Source organism: Bufo gargarizans, chromosome 4, assembly GCF_014858855.1.
Source record: "Bufo gargarizans isolate SCDJY-AF-19 chromosome 4, ASM1485885v1, whole genome shotgun sequence".
NCBI classification, from domain to species: Eukaryota; Metazoa; Chordata; class Amphibia; order Anura; family Bufonidae; genus Bufo; species Bufo gargarizans.
The window spans coordinates 498,495,146-498,513,870 of NC_058083.1; the positions used below are offsets into that span (position 1 = coordinate 498,495,146).

Below are 18,725 nucleotides of genomic sequence, written 5' to 3' on the forward strand. Positions count from 1 at the left end.
CAGCAGCAACCACGGCCTCCCAGACACTGTTCAGAGAGGTGTACTGTTTTCCCTTCTTGTAAATCTCACATTTGATGATGGACCACAGGTTCTCAATGGGGTTCAGATCAGGTGAACAAGGAGGCCATGTCATTAGATTTTCTTCTTTTATACCCTTTCTTGCCAGCCACGCTGTGGAGTACTTGGACGCGTGTGATGGAGCATTGTCCTGCATGAAAATCATGTTTTTCTTGAAGGATGCAGACTTCTTCCTGTACCACTGCCTGAAGAAGGTGTCTTCCAGAAACTGGCAGTAGGACTGGGAGTTGAGCTTGACTCCATCCTCAACCCGAAAAGGCCCCACAAGCTCATCTTTGATGATACCAGCCCAAACCAGTACTCTACCTCCACCTTGCTGGTGTCTGAGTCGGACTGGAGCTCTCTGCCCTTTACCAATCCAGCCACGGGCCCATCCATCTGGCCCATCAAGACTCACTCATTTCATCAGTCCATAAAACCTTAGAAAAATCAGTCTTGAGATATTTCTTGGCCCAGTCTTGACGTTTCAGCTTGTGTGTCTTGTTCAGTGGTGGTCGTCTTTCAGCCTTTCTTACCTTGGCCATGTCTCTAAGTATTGCACACCTTGTGCTTTTGGGCACTCCAGTGATGTTGCAGCTCTGAAATATGGCCAAACTGGTGGCAAGTGGCATCTTGGCAGCTGCATGCTTGACTTTTCTCAGTTCATGGGCAGTTATTTTGCGCCTTGGTTTTTCCACACGCTTCTTGCGACCCTGTTGACTATTTTGAATGAAACGCTTGATTGTTCGATGATCACGCTTCAGAAGCTTTGCAATTTTAAGAGTGCTGCATCCCTCTGCAAGATATCTCACTATTTTTGACTTTTCTGAGCCTGTCAAGTCCTTCTTTTGACCCATTTTGCCAAAGGAAAGGAAGTTGCCTAATAATTATGCACACCTGATATAGGGTGTTGATGTCATTAGACCACACCCCTTCTCATTACAGAGATGCACATCACCTAATATGCTTAATTGGTAGTAGGCTTTCGAGCCTATACAGCTTGGAGTAAGACAACATGCATAAAGAGGATGATGTGGTCAAAATACTCATTTGCCTAATAATTCTGCACTCCCTGTAGATCAGCTGTTCAGCAGTAGCTCTGACGCCAGAAGTACACAGCTCTGTCCACTGTGTTGCAGATGTAGCTGGGTACTACAGTGCTGAGCTCATTCACTTCAGTTGGAGCAGCGCTGCAGTGCACAGCGCCATCCACTACACCATGGACAGAGCTGTGTAGTTCTGGCGCCGGAGCTCCTGCAGAACAGCTGATCGGTGGGGATGCGAGGTGTTGGATTCCGACCAATCATATATATTTGGATAGGCCATCAACATAAAAATCCCGGAAAACCCTTTTAAAGGGCTTGTGCACGTTTGGGAAGTTATTACCTTCTTCCCGACAATGGCTCCTGTGCTCTCCGGCCTCCGCTGCTCCACTCGGGTCCCTGGATGTGAACTCCCATTTTGACAGTGATTGGCTGCAGCGGTGACCTGTTCCTCTTGCGTTATGCCAAATGGTTACGTGACACAAAGGGAGCAAGTCACCACTGCAGCCAGTGATTGGCTGCAGAGGCGTCAAACCGGAAGTTTACATTCAGTGACCTGAGAGGAGGGTGGAGAGCGCAGGAGCTGGGAGCTAGTGTCAGGAAGCAAGTAAGTATGCTTTCCTTTGCGGTTCTGGCCAGGAGGGGGGACACATCCCCTTTAAGTAGTGCTTTCACCCTGTATAAAAACCCTGCCAAGTCCAGGAGAAGGGGGTGCCGTAAAATTCCCATACTTCGTGTACATAACCATTTTACGACTTAATTCGTTCATGGCTTCTACTACCTCCATATGAAAATTCACGGCAGGGTACATTGCGTGCCATAAGCATTGAGCTTTTCTGCCCCAGACGCATAGAGCAGGGTTAGTCCATGGCCTTGGTTCAGAGGCCCGGAGCTTTGGGGAGAACCTGGTTTATAGGTGGTGTTAGTATTCTAGGTCATTGTCAGACACTGTGGTTACACAGCCTACTGACCACCAGAATAGTAAGGCCCATCTGATAGTTTACTCCTACATTTCCAAGAGGAATAACAGAGGGAAGACCCAAGGCAGCTGGGCAAGAAAAGATGCTCCAGAATTATTTCACGGGGAGTATAAATATTCGCTAAAACTGACACGCAAGGAAAGGTGTAGCTTTGCCAAGCTGTGTGACTAGCACCTATAATGACGTTAAATATAGAACTTACTAAACCTCAGAAAGTTTCAGGAAATTTGGTAAACCGCTGCGCTATCTGCCCAGGGCCAGGACTAGCATTATCCCGGGCATCCTCCTTACACTGCACACAACTTCTACATCAGCAGCGCTTCTCCAAACCATAAATCAAAACATATGTACTATATATATAGCTTTATATATAGTATTGGACATGGGTTTTTTATTGCTGTTATTTTTTTCCTTGTGTAACTGGAGAGACTTTACTGCAGGTCGCGCCTGTGACCACTCACGCTATTTTTAAGCAGGTACAAGAGATTTGTTATAGTCACAGCTTGTGGGAACGCAGCATGCTGGCCTCCGCTTCCACCTGTTCTATACCTCGAATATACTCAATTAAAGGGGTTATCTGACCCCACAGTGCCCGGGCCCCTTATATAGATTATACTTACCCCGGCATCCGCATCGCACCCGCATCGCTCCTGATCCCAGCACGGTCGTCTCTGCATTTTCCCGTCGTGCAGTTCAATACATCTGATGAGGCCGCAATGGGAACTGGGTAAGTATAATCTATATGAGGTGCCCAGGCATCGGGGTTGGATAACCCCTTTTAACAATTTCTACCCAGAAAACAGTATCTATGTATATCGTAGCATTTCTGGATTAAAGGGGTTGTCTGGGATTTGTATATTGGTGGCCTTTCCTCGAGATAGGGCCATTAATAGGTTTGGGGTCCCACACCTGGCAGAAGAGACCGTAGCGTTTCGGTGAGCACTGCAGCCTCCTCACAGCTCTCCAACCACAGCGCCATACATTGTATAGTGGCTGTGCTCGGTATTGCAGCTCAAGCACATTCACTTAAATGGGACTGAGCTAAGCTGTGCTTAGGTCATGTGACCAACGTACGCTGACGTCAAAGTCGGACCTCCACTGATCACATATTGATGATCTATTTTGAGGACAGGCGGACAATATGTCTGTGGAGTTTGGCGGAAGCTGAAGCCCCCCAGAGTAAACTTACACAGACATGGAGAAGATGTTGAAACCTCGGACCCCAGACCCCAACTAGGTGCTGCTCATAGAAGATGGGGCAGTAGAGATCCTCCATTAGGGCGTTTCTTCATGGTCATGGTTTGCATTTTTTTTTTCATGAGACAAAACTGCAACATTTATGCCAAGATTGACTAAACATCTCAGCCTAAGGGCCATATGACTTTTTTTTATTGTTTTGCGGTCCGTTTTTCACTGATCAGTTGTTTCGTTTTTTGTTTCTGTTTTTCTGTCCCGTTGTTTCGTATGGCCTATACAGTATACAGTAATTACATAGAAAAAATTGGGCTGGGCATAAAATTTTTAATAGATGGTTCCACAAAAACGGAACGGATACTGAAGACATATGGACTACATTCCTTATGTGTTAATTTTTTTTTTGCGGACCCATTGACTTGAAAGGATCCACGGACATGTTCTATCTTTCAACGGAAATACCGAAACGGAATGCATACGTAGTACATTCAGTTTTTTTTGCGGACCGTATACAGAACGCTAAAAACGGCCCGTATGCAAAACGCAAAAAACGTTCATGTGAACTAACCCTATGATATGTTAGTAAATTCTATGCAAGGTGAAGTAGATTGATTTCACATTTTAGTATATTATTATTATATACTGTGTATAATGTCTATTTTAGTAGGCCAGGAAAAGATTATAGTACATGTGTGTGCGAAGGAAGATCCACATACTGTTCTTACCTATTGACATGCTGTGGTGTATACATAGAATGCATACTGTATTGTATATCTATAGGTGTACGGTATGGGTAGTCATATGTAGTCAAGCGTTCATGGGTGGTACTTTTCAGACCAGCACCTGGATCTGAATACTTTTGTAATTGCATGTAATTAAAAATTTTGCATAGCCACTGAGCTATTTAATAAAATCTATCTGTATAGCGCCACCTGCTGTTTGCTCTTTTCCTTATATTTTTTGTCCGTCTCACTGGGCTGGTCGCACACGGTCAGTTTAAATCTTTATTTCCACCTGCCATATGTTCTATTAGAAGCTGTGGCAGTTACAAGGCGAGAGCTTGCAGCAGAAAGGACATGTCCCCGGAGCTGCCAGGCTGAAGATAATCTAGCAGAGCAATGAATGAGGAGATCTCTGGACCCATGTGAGGTACAGGGCTGGTTCTAGCTTTGTTAGAAAGAGATTGTCATGTTCTATAGGATGTCTGATATTCATTTTTTACATCAATCATGGCATAACCCCTTTAAGTCAACCCCGCGTGTCAAATACGGACGGACAGACCAGAAATTGTAGAGGAAGATTTAGCCGTGGATAGTCTGAAATCCAGCTTTTCTCTCCTATGTAGGTTTAGGAAGTGTCCGTCATATTGTGTCTATTTAACTATTGGCCCGAGAGCGCGGGTTAGTTGTTGTAGTTGGATTTCGGCATACCAGCGCCTTCATCGGTTGTTTTTAATTGTAAGGATGTGATTTCATTAGGAAACCATGATGGCATGGTGAGGTAATTTGGCTTTTTTCATCCTCCATAAAAGACGTTCACAGGCGGTGATTTATAAACAAGGAAAGGATTTGGGCCTAGTACATTTGTAGGCTTCTCCAATGGGAGCAGTCTTTCCAGTTGAAAGCCTGGCTTCCGCCCTTCGCTTACAGGTGCCCATTCACCCATCAAAGGACGGATTCTCATGAGCGGTAGGTTCACAGGAGCTGGGATTAGAACGTGTTTTTACAGCACTGGCATTTTTTTTTTTTCTAATTTTTTTTCTCTTCTGCTTCTCTTAGGTTTTATACATGCTGCAGTCCTTCTTTGAGGCAAAACACATAACTAATTCACAGAGGCTTCAGCAGGAGATCCGTGACATCACCGACAGCTTGAAAGCGAAGCTTTGGCTTGCCAAGAGGTATGTTGGATCAAAAAAATTGCTGATGAGGTGTGATAGAAAGGCTTCTTCTCAGCTTTGATCGATCATGAAAAAGAATTTATTTATAAGAATAAATTAAATAAATTAAATAATAAAGCTGATTCTGGTATAAAAAATAATTTAATAAAATATATATGAGAAAGGTTGTCTAATAACTTTGGATAATTTATGTTTGTTAGAAGTATTTTTTGATGATAAGATAGTTGTAGAATTTTCTGGGACCTTCATTGATCAGCTGCAATCAGTGGGAAAACCAGCAACAAGTGCTCTGTTTTCCTACAGCGCCACCACAGGTGACTATAAGAATTTATACTGAAATTAACAAACTGTCTGTGCAATGCATGGATGTGCCAGGTCCTCCTGGAGAAATGTGCTTTGTGTTAGTTCTTTGGCTAATAGAGGGGGCTCTGAACAGGGGGGGCATACTAAATTAGGTCTCCTCTTGGCATTACTTACCAGTTAAACATATCCTCTGTACCTCATGTCCATTTCTCCCCTTATTCTTCTGAATTGAACATTCCCCTGACCATATGTCATCAGAATATGATGAATGAACCATCTCAAGCAATGTACTACAGTAACTACTGTAATATCTTGTCTCGCAACGCATCCAGACCCCTTTTGAAACCCTATTTGTGACGGAGAGCCGCCAGAAATTGTGGCGAACACTGGAAACTAATATATATGGTTAGCTTTACCTTTAAATACGGCCTGCCTCAGGCCGAATTACATGGGGCAATAAGAAGCGTAATGAACGGTTTGTTCCCAGTCATTGCCCGCTCGTTACTACAATTGTTCATCCCCATATAGATTCATTATTTATTGACACAGGACAGTGTGCTTCCCACAAATGCCAATTTTAGGTGCCACATAAACGATCAAATCACATGAGCATTTGCTCATTTGTTGGGGGATTGGCAGCACCTTTACATTGGGCAATTATGGGGAACAAGCATGAATAGGAGATGATAATCTGTTGGCATTGGCTAACTCCCCTCTCCTCATTGAGAATACATGCCTGTGTATGGGGTACAGGAGGAATAGTTCTAAACCCAATAAGCGTTCAACCAATATCTGTGCAAGGTTTATGGGCTCTTTAAAGGGGTTGTCTGGGTTCAGAGCTGAACCCGGACATACCCCCATTTTCACCCAGGCAGCCCCCCTGACATCATGCTCTCCCTGCAGTGAGCCAGGTGACGTCACCGGCACTGGGCCTGTAAAATGGCTACGTCAGTGCTGAAGCCAGCCGTTCAGTGTTGGTGACCTCACCGGCTACACTGCTAGGTGAAAGCCTCCGCCTAGCAGTGTGAAAATATAAACAAACAAGCCCTTGCCCTGCGCAATCCAGCATCGGAATATGAAATGCTTATATCAGAGGGGCTGCCTGGATGAAAATGGGGATATTTCTGGGTTCAGAGCTTTAAAGGAGTTATGGCTCCATCGTCGGATCTGCAGGTCCTACGTCTCCCTGCATCGACATTCGTTTTGACATGGGTCACATGACCACTGCAGTCACTGTTCACTCATGCGACTGATGCTACATGGGTGACACGTCATCACTGTGGTCAGTCATTGGCTGCAGTGGTCACGGATGTTGACGCAGGGAGACCCAGGACCTGCAGAGCCGGTGATGGAGCACGAACCCGGCAGCAGGAATCAGTTAGGTGTGATCACGATCGCCGGTCCAGCCATGCTGGGGGGTCTGAAGAGAAAGTCACCAGAGATGTATAATCCCCATTAAGACTGATGTACACAAGACAACCATGTGCAGGAGGCTGTACAGCAGCATGCATAGTCCCTGTGGTCCCAATCTATGGAGCTGTAGGCCCTCCTTGGGACGTTAAATCAAAGCACCATACCTTGGAGATATTCTGCTTTAGAAACAAATCTTCTATGGTAGACTAGCTCTGTAATCTAGGGGAGCATGCCACATCTGAAATTTGAGTCTGAACCCCTAGATATCTATGGGTGCTCTATCTTGGTTCTGATCAAGTTGGAGGTTCTACGTGCTGTCGATGTAACATGGCTGTCACATCCCAGGTAAGGAAATACCGTATGTCTTCATTCACCTATTCCTGGCATGGTGGATTCTTGTGACTGGACTGCCTGTGTAGAGTCCAGCGCTATACACATTCCTCCAACATCCCGTTTTCCAGTCGTCGTCTTCTTCTGACTGCAAACAGACATAGCAGACTCTGTCAGCGTCAGAGCGTAGCGTCATATGTTCCAGCAATGTCCACCGGGAACAGGGAGCAACTAGTCCATATACTTGTTTATTCAGTAGCATAGATGTAAATGTTTCTTGTTTACGGCGCATCAGTATACATGAGTGCAGTACACAGCAGAGATTCCCGTTCATTACTGAACAGGTCAGTGTCTGTTCCTCAAGATTCTACATATGCCATACAATAAATGGAAAAAGTCTTTCACTTGTCCTCTTCTATCGAGTCCTAAAACTCAGTTCTGCCGTCCAGGATTACTGATATAAATCCGCTGTGCTTCCCAGAAATGGTGCCACCCTTGTCTGTAGGCTGCGTCTGGTATTGCAACACCATTTATGACCGTAGAGCTGGTTATATTGGTTGGTTGGTAACTTTCCCAGAAAGTGAAATGGGGAGATCCATAAAAAATAAAGAATTGGACAGAGGAGGCCTAAACTCAAGCACTTGTGTTAGGCTACCTTCACACCTCCGGCAGGCTGTTCTGGCAGAGAACAGCCTCCCGGAGTTCACCGGATCCTACACTGACTTAATGTCTGCCGTCCCCATTAAGTATGATGGGGTCTGGCGGAGGTCTGTAGGCTGTTCCGGCAGACAAGCGGAGAGTTGGCTAGACACAAACCGCTGTATGCTGCGTTTTGTGTCCAGACAATTCTCCGTCTGTCTAGCGGAACAGCCTACGAACCTCTTATAGCTATGCAGGGGCATAGCTATAGGGAAAGTGGCTGCTTTCGGGCCCAAACTCAGACGAGGCCCACCCAGGATGAGGTCTAAAAGATTTTATTGTCAGGGCCCCCTTAACAGTATTATACAATGACATTATATACAGTATATGCGTGTAGGAAATGGACGGAGCGGCTGCCGGGCCTCGTCTGAGAGATGCAATCTTGACTAGCCACAGGAGTAGGGGTTGCATGGGGAAGGGGGGGGGGGGGCGATTAAAAAATTTGCTGTGGGGCCCAGTCATTTCTAGTTACGCCACTGATAACATGGCTTCTGTGGTCCAAAAACACTGCAACCAAACAAGGTAGAAAAGCTCCAGACCATCAGGAACATGCCCCTCGTTTTTTGGATAGGTCATCAATATTTGATCGGTGGGTGTTTAGGCTCCAGGATCCTCGCCCATCTGCAAAGTGGATGGGTGCCGATACTCCTGCAAGGGCCACATATCCATTAGGCTGTATTCACACGACTATATCCATTTTGCAGTCCACAAATTGAGGATCTGCAAAATATGGATGAGATCCATGTGCATCCTGCTCTTACTTATGAATATATCCAAAACGGACAAGAATAGGACCTGTTCTATAATTTGTGGCACGGATGTGTACAGCACGCGGATGACATCTCGGTCTCCTCTGTCTGCATTTTTTTTGTGGCTCCTTAGAAATTAATGGGTCTGCCTGCGATCCGCAATAAAATGCCGATCGGTTACAGACCAAAAATATGTGAATGTAGTCTTATTGTTTACATGGGCGCGGTGCGTCACCCATACAGGTGACAGTGCCTGGTACTGCAGCTCAGTCCTATTTGGGGCCAATAAAGGGAATGGAACGAGCTTCTGTTCTGTGTGGACAGTGGAGGGGCCCCTTCGTTGTGCAGGACATCAGACCCCACCAGTGACACATCGATGGCCTATCCTGAGGACAGTCCATCCTTGTTTACCCCCTGATTTTTACCAAAAGTTTTGGTAACAATAAGCCCAGTAGTCCACGAGATCTGATGGTATGGTATAACACTAGTCCCATGAATGCCAGATTATCAGAAGCTCTCTGTTGGGGTGAAATGAGTTAAAAATGCTGCAGATTTGCGCCCGCCATTGTCTGCCATGTATTGCTGTCTCGTGCTCGTTCCGAACACTTCTCATTACGAGTATAATGTGATTTTCCGTCGCTGGTTTGGTTTTGCAGCTTATGTCCTGATCAGAATCATATGCACTGGGCCTAGATTGAATTACATTGAATAATACATTAGGTCACTAAAAGCAGGGAGCCAATCAATGCATATTTATGTATTTATCTCATGGCCACAGGGGAAGGAAAAGCAGCTCAGTTTTACATTACGTTCTGCCATTGTTCTGTAAAGCAGGCACCTACAGGCTCTGCGGCCGCAAATGAAGGGCCTTTAGGATTTAACCTTTTTTTTTCCAAATTCTCGTTTTAGGCAAAATCCATGTCTAGTAACCAGAGCAACATTTACAGACATCCTCAATACAGTCATCAGTTATTTTGGAACGGACAGAGACCAAGGTATGTGAGAGAGAATTGTGCAAGCGGAGTGTTTGTCCATTCCGCTGGCTGCTCATCCATGGATGGGGTGAGGAACGGCATTTCCACTGGTTAAAAAAAAATAATGCAGCTACTTGATACTGAAAAATTATGTTGTGCTTAGAGATTGCATGCTTTCTTCATGAAATAGTGCAAGTTTTCTACACCGGCGGTGTGCCGTATTGCAGCTGCGGCTGAGCTGCGTACGCGGCGCAGTGGACAAGACTGGCGGAGTTTCAAAAAATAAAGAATTTTTTACAGGGATAGAGGTCTGATCCGTCACGGTCCGACCACCGCCAATCCCAATAACAGGGGTTCCATGTTCCCACATTCGAATGGTCGCGTATGTCTGCATTTGTTCCATTCAAATCTATGGGACTGCCAAGGAAAGCCAAGCGCTCTCTGCTGATAGTTGAATGGAGCGGCAGTGGACATGCTCGATCTGGGCTCCATCAAATGGAGAATGCGGGACCCTCATTCCCGCCAGAACAGAATCAGAAAAGGCAAGTATAACAAACGAGAGACTCGGCGCACTGCACTGGTTATCTTGTAAAATAGTATTTATTGGTAAAAACCATTAAAAATATGCAATTAAAGTAGCTACGCGTTTCAGCCAAAGTACGTATCTAAAAGGCACGTATCTATTTTAATTGCATATTTTTAATGGTTCTTATCAATACTATTTTACAAGATACCAGTGCAGCGCCTGGAGTGTCAAGTTTTTTATACTTACATGTTCAAATATTAGGGAATTCACCAATGGGTTTTCTAAACACCTGTTAGAGAAGAGTTGTCAGGGACTCCATCAATTAGCCACAGAGGAGAGTGCATTAAAAAGTCAGTCCATTGATTTCAGTAGGCACCATGCAGTACTTCATGCCACCTGTGGCGGCGCTGTAGGGGAATGGTGCACTTGCTGCCTGGACTGTTGGTGCTGTCAGCGGCAGGACACCATGTGATCAGTTTATATTTAGGGCATCTTTCTTCATCAAGAGCAATAGCACTCTAAACATTGAGCGTCCCATCGTTTTACTCGATATTAGACTATGTCGACATATGCTTAGCTGATAACATAACAGTAAAAAAATTAAATAAAATGACATACAATTTTTTTGGTTCATGCAAATGTTGCGATTATAAGCCCAAAAACACAGGGACCCGATAACAGGATGTCATGGGTGCGGCTGCTGTCTGCACCCAGGTGAAGCCACCGACAAGTGCGGTTATGATGATATTACACCCATGTTTGTGGTGATTATAGTGCTACTGTTTCTGGCGTACATGCCCCCCCGCTACTATAGCAATGTGAGGAATAGGGCTGCATGGCCGGTCTGCCTTAAAGGGTAACTGTCATATTTTTATTTTATTTGCTAGTTTATTAGAGCTAGGCATGTATATAAGTTAGTCTGTCAATGATTGTCAAAATATCTGTAATTACTTTATAATAACAGCTTTCAATTATGTCTCCTGTCCCTTTCCACTTCTCCCTTAAAAGACCGTTGCTATGGCTTGTCTGTCTCTGGCTAAGAAGATGGGAAGATGGAGGGGCGGTCCTTCACACTGCATGCCTGCACTAGGCTTCAGAGTGAGGAGGCGTGTCTCTCAGTAATCCAATCTGATTGGCTGGCAGGAAGCTGCTGGCTACAGCAAGTGTGTATGGGAAGTGAGGGAAAGCAGTTTTGGCTTCAGAGAACTGGCAGAAGAGCCATCTTGAGAAGGTCCTCATATTGTAAATGTTTAAACAGCCGTAACTAAGAGAAAATTTCAAGGAAAACAGTGCTATGTGAAGAAACTAAAGATTGCTTTATGCATAATGCTGCTGCAGCAGTAACATATGCTAGATTTTTTTATGAAAATATGACCGTTGCCCTTTAAAGAAGAACTCCAGGAATATGTTGTCCAGTATTTTACCTAGTGCAGGTCAGAAGGGGCGGGGTGTGGCCCTTTTCAGACCTTACATTAGGCATAGCCCAGTGGACATTTTTTTTTATGCACCTGTATAGTTGGCCATGCGCCCCAGATAGCCGTGATCGGTATAGTCATTCTTCCAAAGCGTCACGTCCCCTCCCATAATTCACCCATAAACATGCACGTTGGGATCTGCTAAACATGGAAGCAGCCGTGAGACACCACTTATCTCTTAGGATAAGAAGATTCAAGCAAGTCAAAATCCAACATGCCAAAACTAGTTGGCATCCAATGCCGATGGCAAGTTGGGCTAAAATTTAAAGGGGCTGTCCATTTTTAACTATAATTGGCACAATTTTGTGCTTCCCCTCCCGATCTGTAACATGTGCTGAGAAATGGGAGAACATGGAAACAATGGTGACGAAGCGATGGTTGCTATAGTCACCTGATGTAGCATACGACCACTACATTGATAGCGTCCCTCTTTGTATCGTGACAGGCATATGCAAGCCATTACTTATTACAGTATTTGTATTAAGGGAAGAGCTGGGAACTTAAAGTGGCCCTGGAAAAAAATAAAAGTGGCCCCATGTTGTAGGTGGGTCCAAATTGACAGAAGGCAAGTCAAGACAAGTAGGCAAGGACAACAGAAGTAGGTGGAGCTGTAAATACCTTAGTGCAGCACAAAATACCGCCTCAGGGAAACCAAATGCCACAGTAGGGCACAAAATACTGCCCCAGCAGAACCAAATACCACAATGCAGCACACGATCTTGCCTTAGCAGAACCAGATACCAAAGTGCAGTACAAATTACTGCCACCCCTGCTGCAGCATTCAGCTGTAGCACAGTCCTGTGGATGGTGATGATACAGTTGAATTCAGGAGTACCTGATGCTCCTAGCATTAATTAATAATGAGAGTATCGGATGTACCCTGCAGGCCGCTGTAAAGAGGGCTTTGGTATTGGCCCACCATAAAATTTCCCTGTAGGGTCTATGGCCAGTCTGCCCCTTACTTGTATATATAACTCTGCAGAATGTTCAGGTGGACCAACAGGTGACCCCCTCCTCCGTCACTACATGACGCCTGGTCCCCGTCCCATGGCACATATTACAGGTATGGTGGCAGAAGCATAACTTATAAAGGCTCAAACCTTTTACTATTCAGGCATATGGCCCCTTTCGGATGGACCGGATGTGGCCAGCATACATCTCGTTCTACAAATATGATCATGCAGTTCAGACTCTGATGTCACCAGTAGCAGAGGTGGCATTTATCGGTGCCCTGAACTGTACAATATTCATTACACCGGGAGCAGTAATGAAGGTGTCAAGATGTTTTCATTTATGGAATAGCATTGCAGGGATTCGTGTTTCTGTGAAGGCATAGATTTATACGTGGAGCTTGGAGAAAACCTATAGAATATATTTGTCCTTCCCACAGTCCCTTCACGTACACTTATTTATTGTGTTTATTTGATTTTCCCCTTGTGCGGTTTTCTGCCTCATTCCTTTCCACTGTCATGAATGCTATATTAGTGTGTTCGGGCAGCAGAACTTGAGATTTTCCTATATACATCATTTTGAGTTTTTCTTGGCTAAATTTTTGTTGTTTCTATTTCAAGTTAATTTCCTTTCCGCCACCCCCCCCCCCCTTTTTTTTCCTCTTTCCCCTCCTCCCGTCCTTTTAATCCAGACTTATTGTGTGTTTAGATTTTGCCTTGTATCTGTACTGTGACCCATCATTATGTCAATCTCCAGGCCAGTACAGTACATTGCAGGTTTAGGATGGGGGTTGTGGTAAGGATGCAATGTACTCAATACATTTCAGTAGAGTGGCAGTGAGTTTATTATTCTGGAAGGAGAGAACAGACACAATAAGGCTGCACGGTAAAGTACATAGGCTGGAAATGTTCAGAGAATTAAAGTTTGGTCGATTTTCCCATTAAAGAGGATTTCACATGATACATTTTTATACATGGTCTGACCACTGCAATACCCATGAACGAAGTTGTCCTGAAACGGTAGGGAACAGTGCAGCTGTGTGTTCCAACCACACCACTGTCTTAATCTATTTCAACAATCCGTCCTAAGTGATGGCCCACAACTGGACGACAGTCCCTACTTAGCTAAGTGCAGGGGCATAAACCAAAATAGGAAAAGAGTAAGACAGAGAAGCAAAGTGAACCCAGGAGATAATGACAGAGACAACGTCAGCAGGCATAGGCGAGGTCACAAACGATAAGTCAGATACCAACAGTGTCCAAAAACAAGCAAGGCCAAATAACAGGCAGGGTCAAATACCAGGGGGTAACATCTGAGGCAAAATCAGTAATGAGAGGCAATGTCAGAGAAACAGGCAAAAGGTCAGTGATCCAGAGTAATAAATACCCAACCAGCTGGTGAGTCAGGAGTACCAATCACAGGTAACTGTGGCCGGCAGCTGCCTGTTTAAATAGCCTGCCCTCAGGAAGCATGTGACTCCGGCACAGAGCCTGATTGGTCTTGCGTCCCAGCTCCCTGGTAGGTCAAGCAGCCCCACTGTCAGTGGGGTTGGTTGCCGTATCAACATAGCAATGTTGGCGCTATAGCGCGACTGGACTTCCCAGTGGGAGCACAGACAGGTAAGTGGATGACAGAGGGGTCCCAAATCCCCTTTCTGAAAGTAGCCGACGGTGCACAAGTTGGTACACCGCTCCATTTACTTCTGTGGGATTGACAGAGTTGTCATTACATTAGCCCCATAGATGTAAATAGAACGGTGGACCTACATGTGCGCTACCACTGCATTCAGAGAGGGGAATTGTGAACCCCAAGAAAGACAGTTTCACAGGAAGACCTAGAGGTCAGACAATAGCTGTGATCTGATATTTAGTGCCTATCCTGCAGATAGTTGATAAATACATTTCATGGGCTAACCCTTTAAAGGAACACTGAGCAGAACATCCAAGCTATGTAAAGGTGGCCATACGCATTAGACCAGTGTTTGCTGAACCTGCCAATTTTGGTGGGACAGGTCAACTATCTTATATGTATGGTGGTGCCCAAATCTAGCTGTATAGCGCCACCTGTTTGTTCTTTTCTTAATTTCTCTGTCCATTTCGGTGAGGTGGTTGCACATGCTCAGTTCCATCCTTCAAATGCCACTATCTACTGTTAGAAACTGCGAGAGTAAAGCCTCATATGCACACGACCATATTTTTGGTCCACGTCTGATCTTAATTTTTTTTTTCTAGTGTGGACACAGACATGCATAAAATGTGGACAGCACACAGATATCATCTGTGTGTGGGGCTGTCACTATACCCAAATTTTGTTCAGATTTCAATACCGTATAAAAGTATTGCGATACTCTATCATTCGATACCACACAAAAGAAAAATAAAACACCAAAAAGCTGTGTGCATTACGCATTTTATGGAACGTCTGGCCCATTATAGAACAGTCCTATCCTATTTTTTGAAGGAGACAAGGTGACTAAAAAATGTTTATTTTTTTGTTTATATATTTTTATATGTAATGGGAAAGGGGGTAATTTAAATTTTTATATTTTGGTGTTTGTTTCTTTTTACTTTATTTAATAACTATTAGCCCCCTTAAGGGGATAGAAACCTGGGATATTTTAATCCCTTACCCTAATCACTCTAATAGAGCTCTATTAGGGTGAATATGACTTTACACTCTCCCTGCTGCCCTGTGCATAGTACACACAGCAGCAGGGAGATTACCATGGCAGCCAGGGCTTCAGTAGTGTCCTGGCTGCCATGGTAACCGATCTGAGCCCCGCAATTTCAGTGCAGGTGCTCCGATCGGAAGCTGCCACTGCCAAGAATGAACATACTGGGGGGGGTGCGCTTGTAGCCACTGGGCCACCAATAAATATAATACTGAGGTGGGTTGGAGGTCACCCACTGCGCCACCAATGCAGACATGAACCTTTAAATACAAATGTAGGCTGCGGGTGTATGCAGTATCACACAGTCGGCACCTGGCCTCAATGACGGGGAACGACGATCCCGCCGAACCATGTCGATTAACCTCTCGGCCTGCACCCGCAGCTTACATTTGTAATTAAGGGTTATTGTTTGCATTGGTGGCACAGTGTTAACAGTCCCCCCATATCAGTCTTATCTTCTCATTGGTGGCAGTGGCGGACTCTCTCCTCCTGCACTGTGCCGGCTGATGAGAACATGGTGTGCACCGAGGGCAGCGCGTGCCATGTTCTCCAAGAGATACTAGGCTGCGCAGTAGTGCAGCCCAGTATTGGAATACAGCAAATCCCAGTATCGTATTGATCCGGGTACAAGATTATCGATTGTGCAACCCTAGTGTGCTATCCCGCAAATTATATAGGATGTCCTAATTTTGTCAGTTTTGTGGACAAAGTAGCTATTTCTACTATTGGGCTCATGAATAATACGCATGGAATGCACATGGACAGTATCCATATTTTGCGGATTCTTGGTTTGCGGACCACAAAATACATACAGTCGTATGCATGAGGCCTTACAGAGAGAGCTGTAGCAGAAAGCCCCCCCCCCCACCCGAACTACAAGCTTTAAATAAATAGAAGAGCAATGAATGTGGAGATCTCTGGATCCATGTGAGGTACAGGGCTGGTTGTGGCTTTGTTAGAAAGAGATTGTCATGTACTATATTAGGGATGCCCAACCTGCGGCCCTCCAGCTGTTGCAAAACTACAACTCCTAGCATGTATGGACAGCCTACAGCTGTTAGGGCATGCTGGGAGTTGTAGTTTTGCAACAGCTAGAGGGCCGCAGATTGAGCATCCCTTTCAATATGATGTCCCATTAATCATGGGATAAGCCCTTTAAGGAGCTTTAGAACATAAGGCAGGTATGTCCAGTGGAAGTATCGGCCTTGTTTTTGCCTCCAGGTGTAACACTTGGATGATTTCGCAGTTTTCTGTAATGTACCAGAGAAATAACTTGCAGGGTTCCTTGGCGGTGATGGATCACGGTGTTGACTGCTCAGTTACTGAAGCGAGGAACCTGCAGTGATTTTTCTCTTGAATACAATAATAGATGAGGCCTAAACATGTTGACAGGACAACAATGACCCGGCTCGGCATTTTGTTTTTCAAGTCTTTTTTATTCATTGTTCTACCTGAAAACGATCCCAAAATATATATCAAAGTCAGTGACTTCATCTGTATTAATAATCGACAAAACTGAAGCTGACATGTGAACAATGAACGGAACGCCGGGATTTATATCAAACACGTGACTGATTAAAGGGACGCAGTGTGTCCAGGTGAGCCGGAGAACGAGGAGAAACAATCAAAATTTTGTATTACAGTTTGTTTGAACTAGAGCTGCCATATAATGAAGTTCATATCTGGGGCACAATAGAAATGTTATGTATCAGAGAGGCTTGTGAGTCTTTATGCCAAAATGTATGTAAAAATGAAAATCGGACATCATATAGTGCTCAACCTCCGGCCCTCCAGCTGTTGCAAAACTACAACTCCCATCATTCCCGGACAGCCTACAGCTATCAGCCTACAGAAGGGCATGGTGGGTGTTGTAGTTTAACAGCTGGAGGGCCGCAGGTTCAGCATCCCTGATATAGTACACAACAGTCTCCATCTAACAAAGCTAGAACCAGCCTAGAGATCTCCCCATTCATTCCTCTGCTAGATTCTCTTTAGGTTAGCAGCTCAGGGGCGTGTGCTTTCTCAGGGAGGGTGTCCTATCTGCTGCAGCTCTCTCCCTATTACAGTTCTGGGGGCATATCCTTTCTGCTGCAGCTCTTTTCCTATTACAAGTCAGCATGGTGTCCTTTCTCAGGGGGTCTATCCTTTTTGCTGCAGCTCTATCTATATCACAGGTCAGGAGGCATGTCCTTTCTCAGGGGGTCTATCCTTTCTGCTGCAGCTCTATCTATATCACAGGTCAGGACTCAGGAGGCATGTCCTTTCTCAGGGGGGTCTATCCTTGTTGCTGCAGCTCTATCTATATCACAGGTCAGGAGGCATGTCCTTTCTCAGGGGGTCTATCCTTTCTGCTGCAGCTCTATCTATATCACAGGTCAGGACTCAGGAGGCATGTCCTTTCTCAGTAGGTCTGTATTTTCTGCCGCCGCTTCTAATGGTAGATATTGCTGGTGGCAGTAGAAAGATGGGACTGAGCATGTGTGACCACCTCAGTAGGTGGACGTACACATTACTATACAGATTAAACACTGGGGGGCGGCATTATACAACCAGAGCAATTTTGTAACAGAAAGTATATTACAAATGTATGTAGTTTTTCATGCTGGGTTATATTAAAATAACATTTAATGGTGGCACAACCCCTGTAAATGACGTTGTCCTTTTATGTGGCAGAGGGGCCTTTGAGAGCACCCTCAGGCTTCTATCAAGTTTTGTCCTTTGGTCCTTTTTTTTAATAACATTATTATTTTTTTAAAGTTTTGGACAAAAAAAATGAGGTCTTGCTGCTAGCCCCCCTCTCTCAGCTCTCCCCAGGTGGACTGCCTATCGACACAATACTATTAAAGGGGTTGTCTACAATCTTAAAAGATTTGGCTAAGAGTAAGACGTGATTAAAAAATAAACAAACAAAAAAAAACCACTTGGTATTCACTGTTCAATCCCCTGTCACTGCGGTGGTACCCACAAGTTTTTTGTTTGCATGCACTTGACCTCTGCAGCCAATTAGTGGCTTCAGCAGCCTTGTGCCTTGCATGCTAGCATCAGTGCTAAGGCCAGAGGGCTGCAGCTATCACACACATGTACGAAATATCATCACTGCAGGAAAGTAAGGCCAAGCGGGTGGGATCTCTGAAGCTGCGAGGCAGGAGCAACAGACGGCTTAAAGAGGTTATCCCATGATTAATGTAAAAAATTAAAATTGGACATCATATAGTCCATGACAACCTCTATCTAACAAAGCTAGAACCAGCCCTGTACCTCACATGGATCCAGAGATCTCACCATTCATTGTTCCAATTGCTCTTCTAGATTTATTTCAGGCTAGCAGCTTAGGGGGAGTTTTCATTCTCAGAGGGTGTGTCCTGTCTGCTGCAGCTAGTGGCAGTTGTAGAGTGGAACTAAGCATGTGCTTTGCATCTCAATGAGCAGGACAGAGAAATTAGAAAAAGTGCAAACAGCAGGT

General features: G+C 44.9%; 1 protein-coding gene across 1 annotated transcript in view; it reads left to right on the forward strand.

Annotated features, from left to right (window-relative positions):
• The window catches only part of THADA (THADA armadillo repeat containing), a 579,731-nt gene that overhangs the window by 428,690 nt on the left and 132,316 nt on the right, over positions 1-18,725 (forward strand). Inside the window, exons 30-31 of the mRNA XM_044289288.1 lie at positions 5,053-5,171; positions 9,575-9,660. Of these exons, the coding sequence (XP_044145223.1) occupies positions 5,053-5,171; positions 9,575-9,660 (205 nt within the window). The remainder of the gene's footprint in view (positions 1-5,052; positions 5,172-9,574; positions 9,661-18,725) is intronic.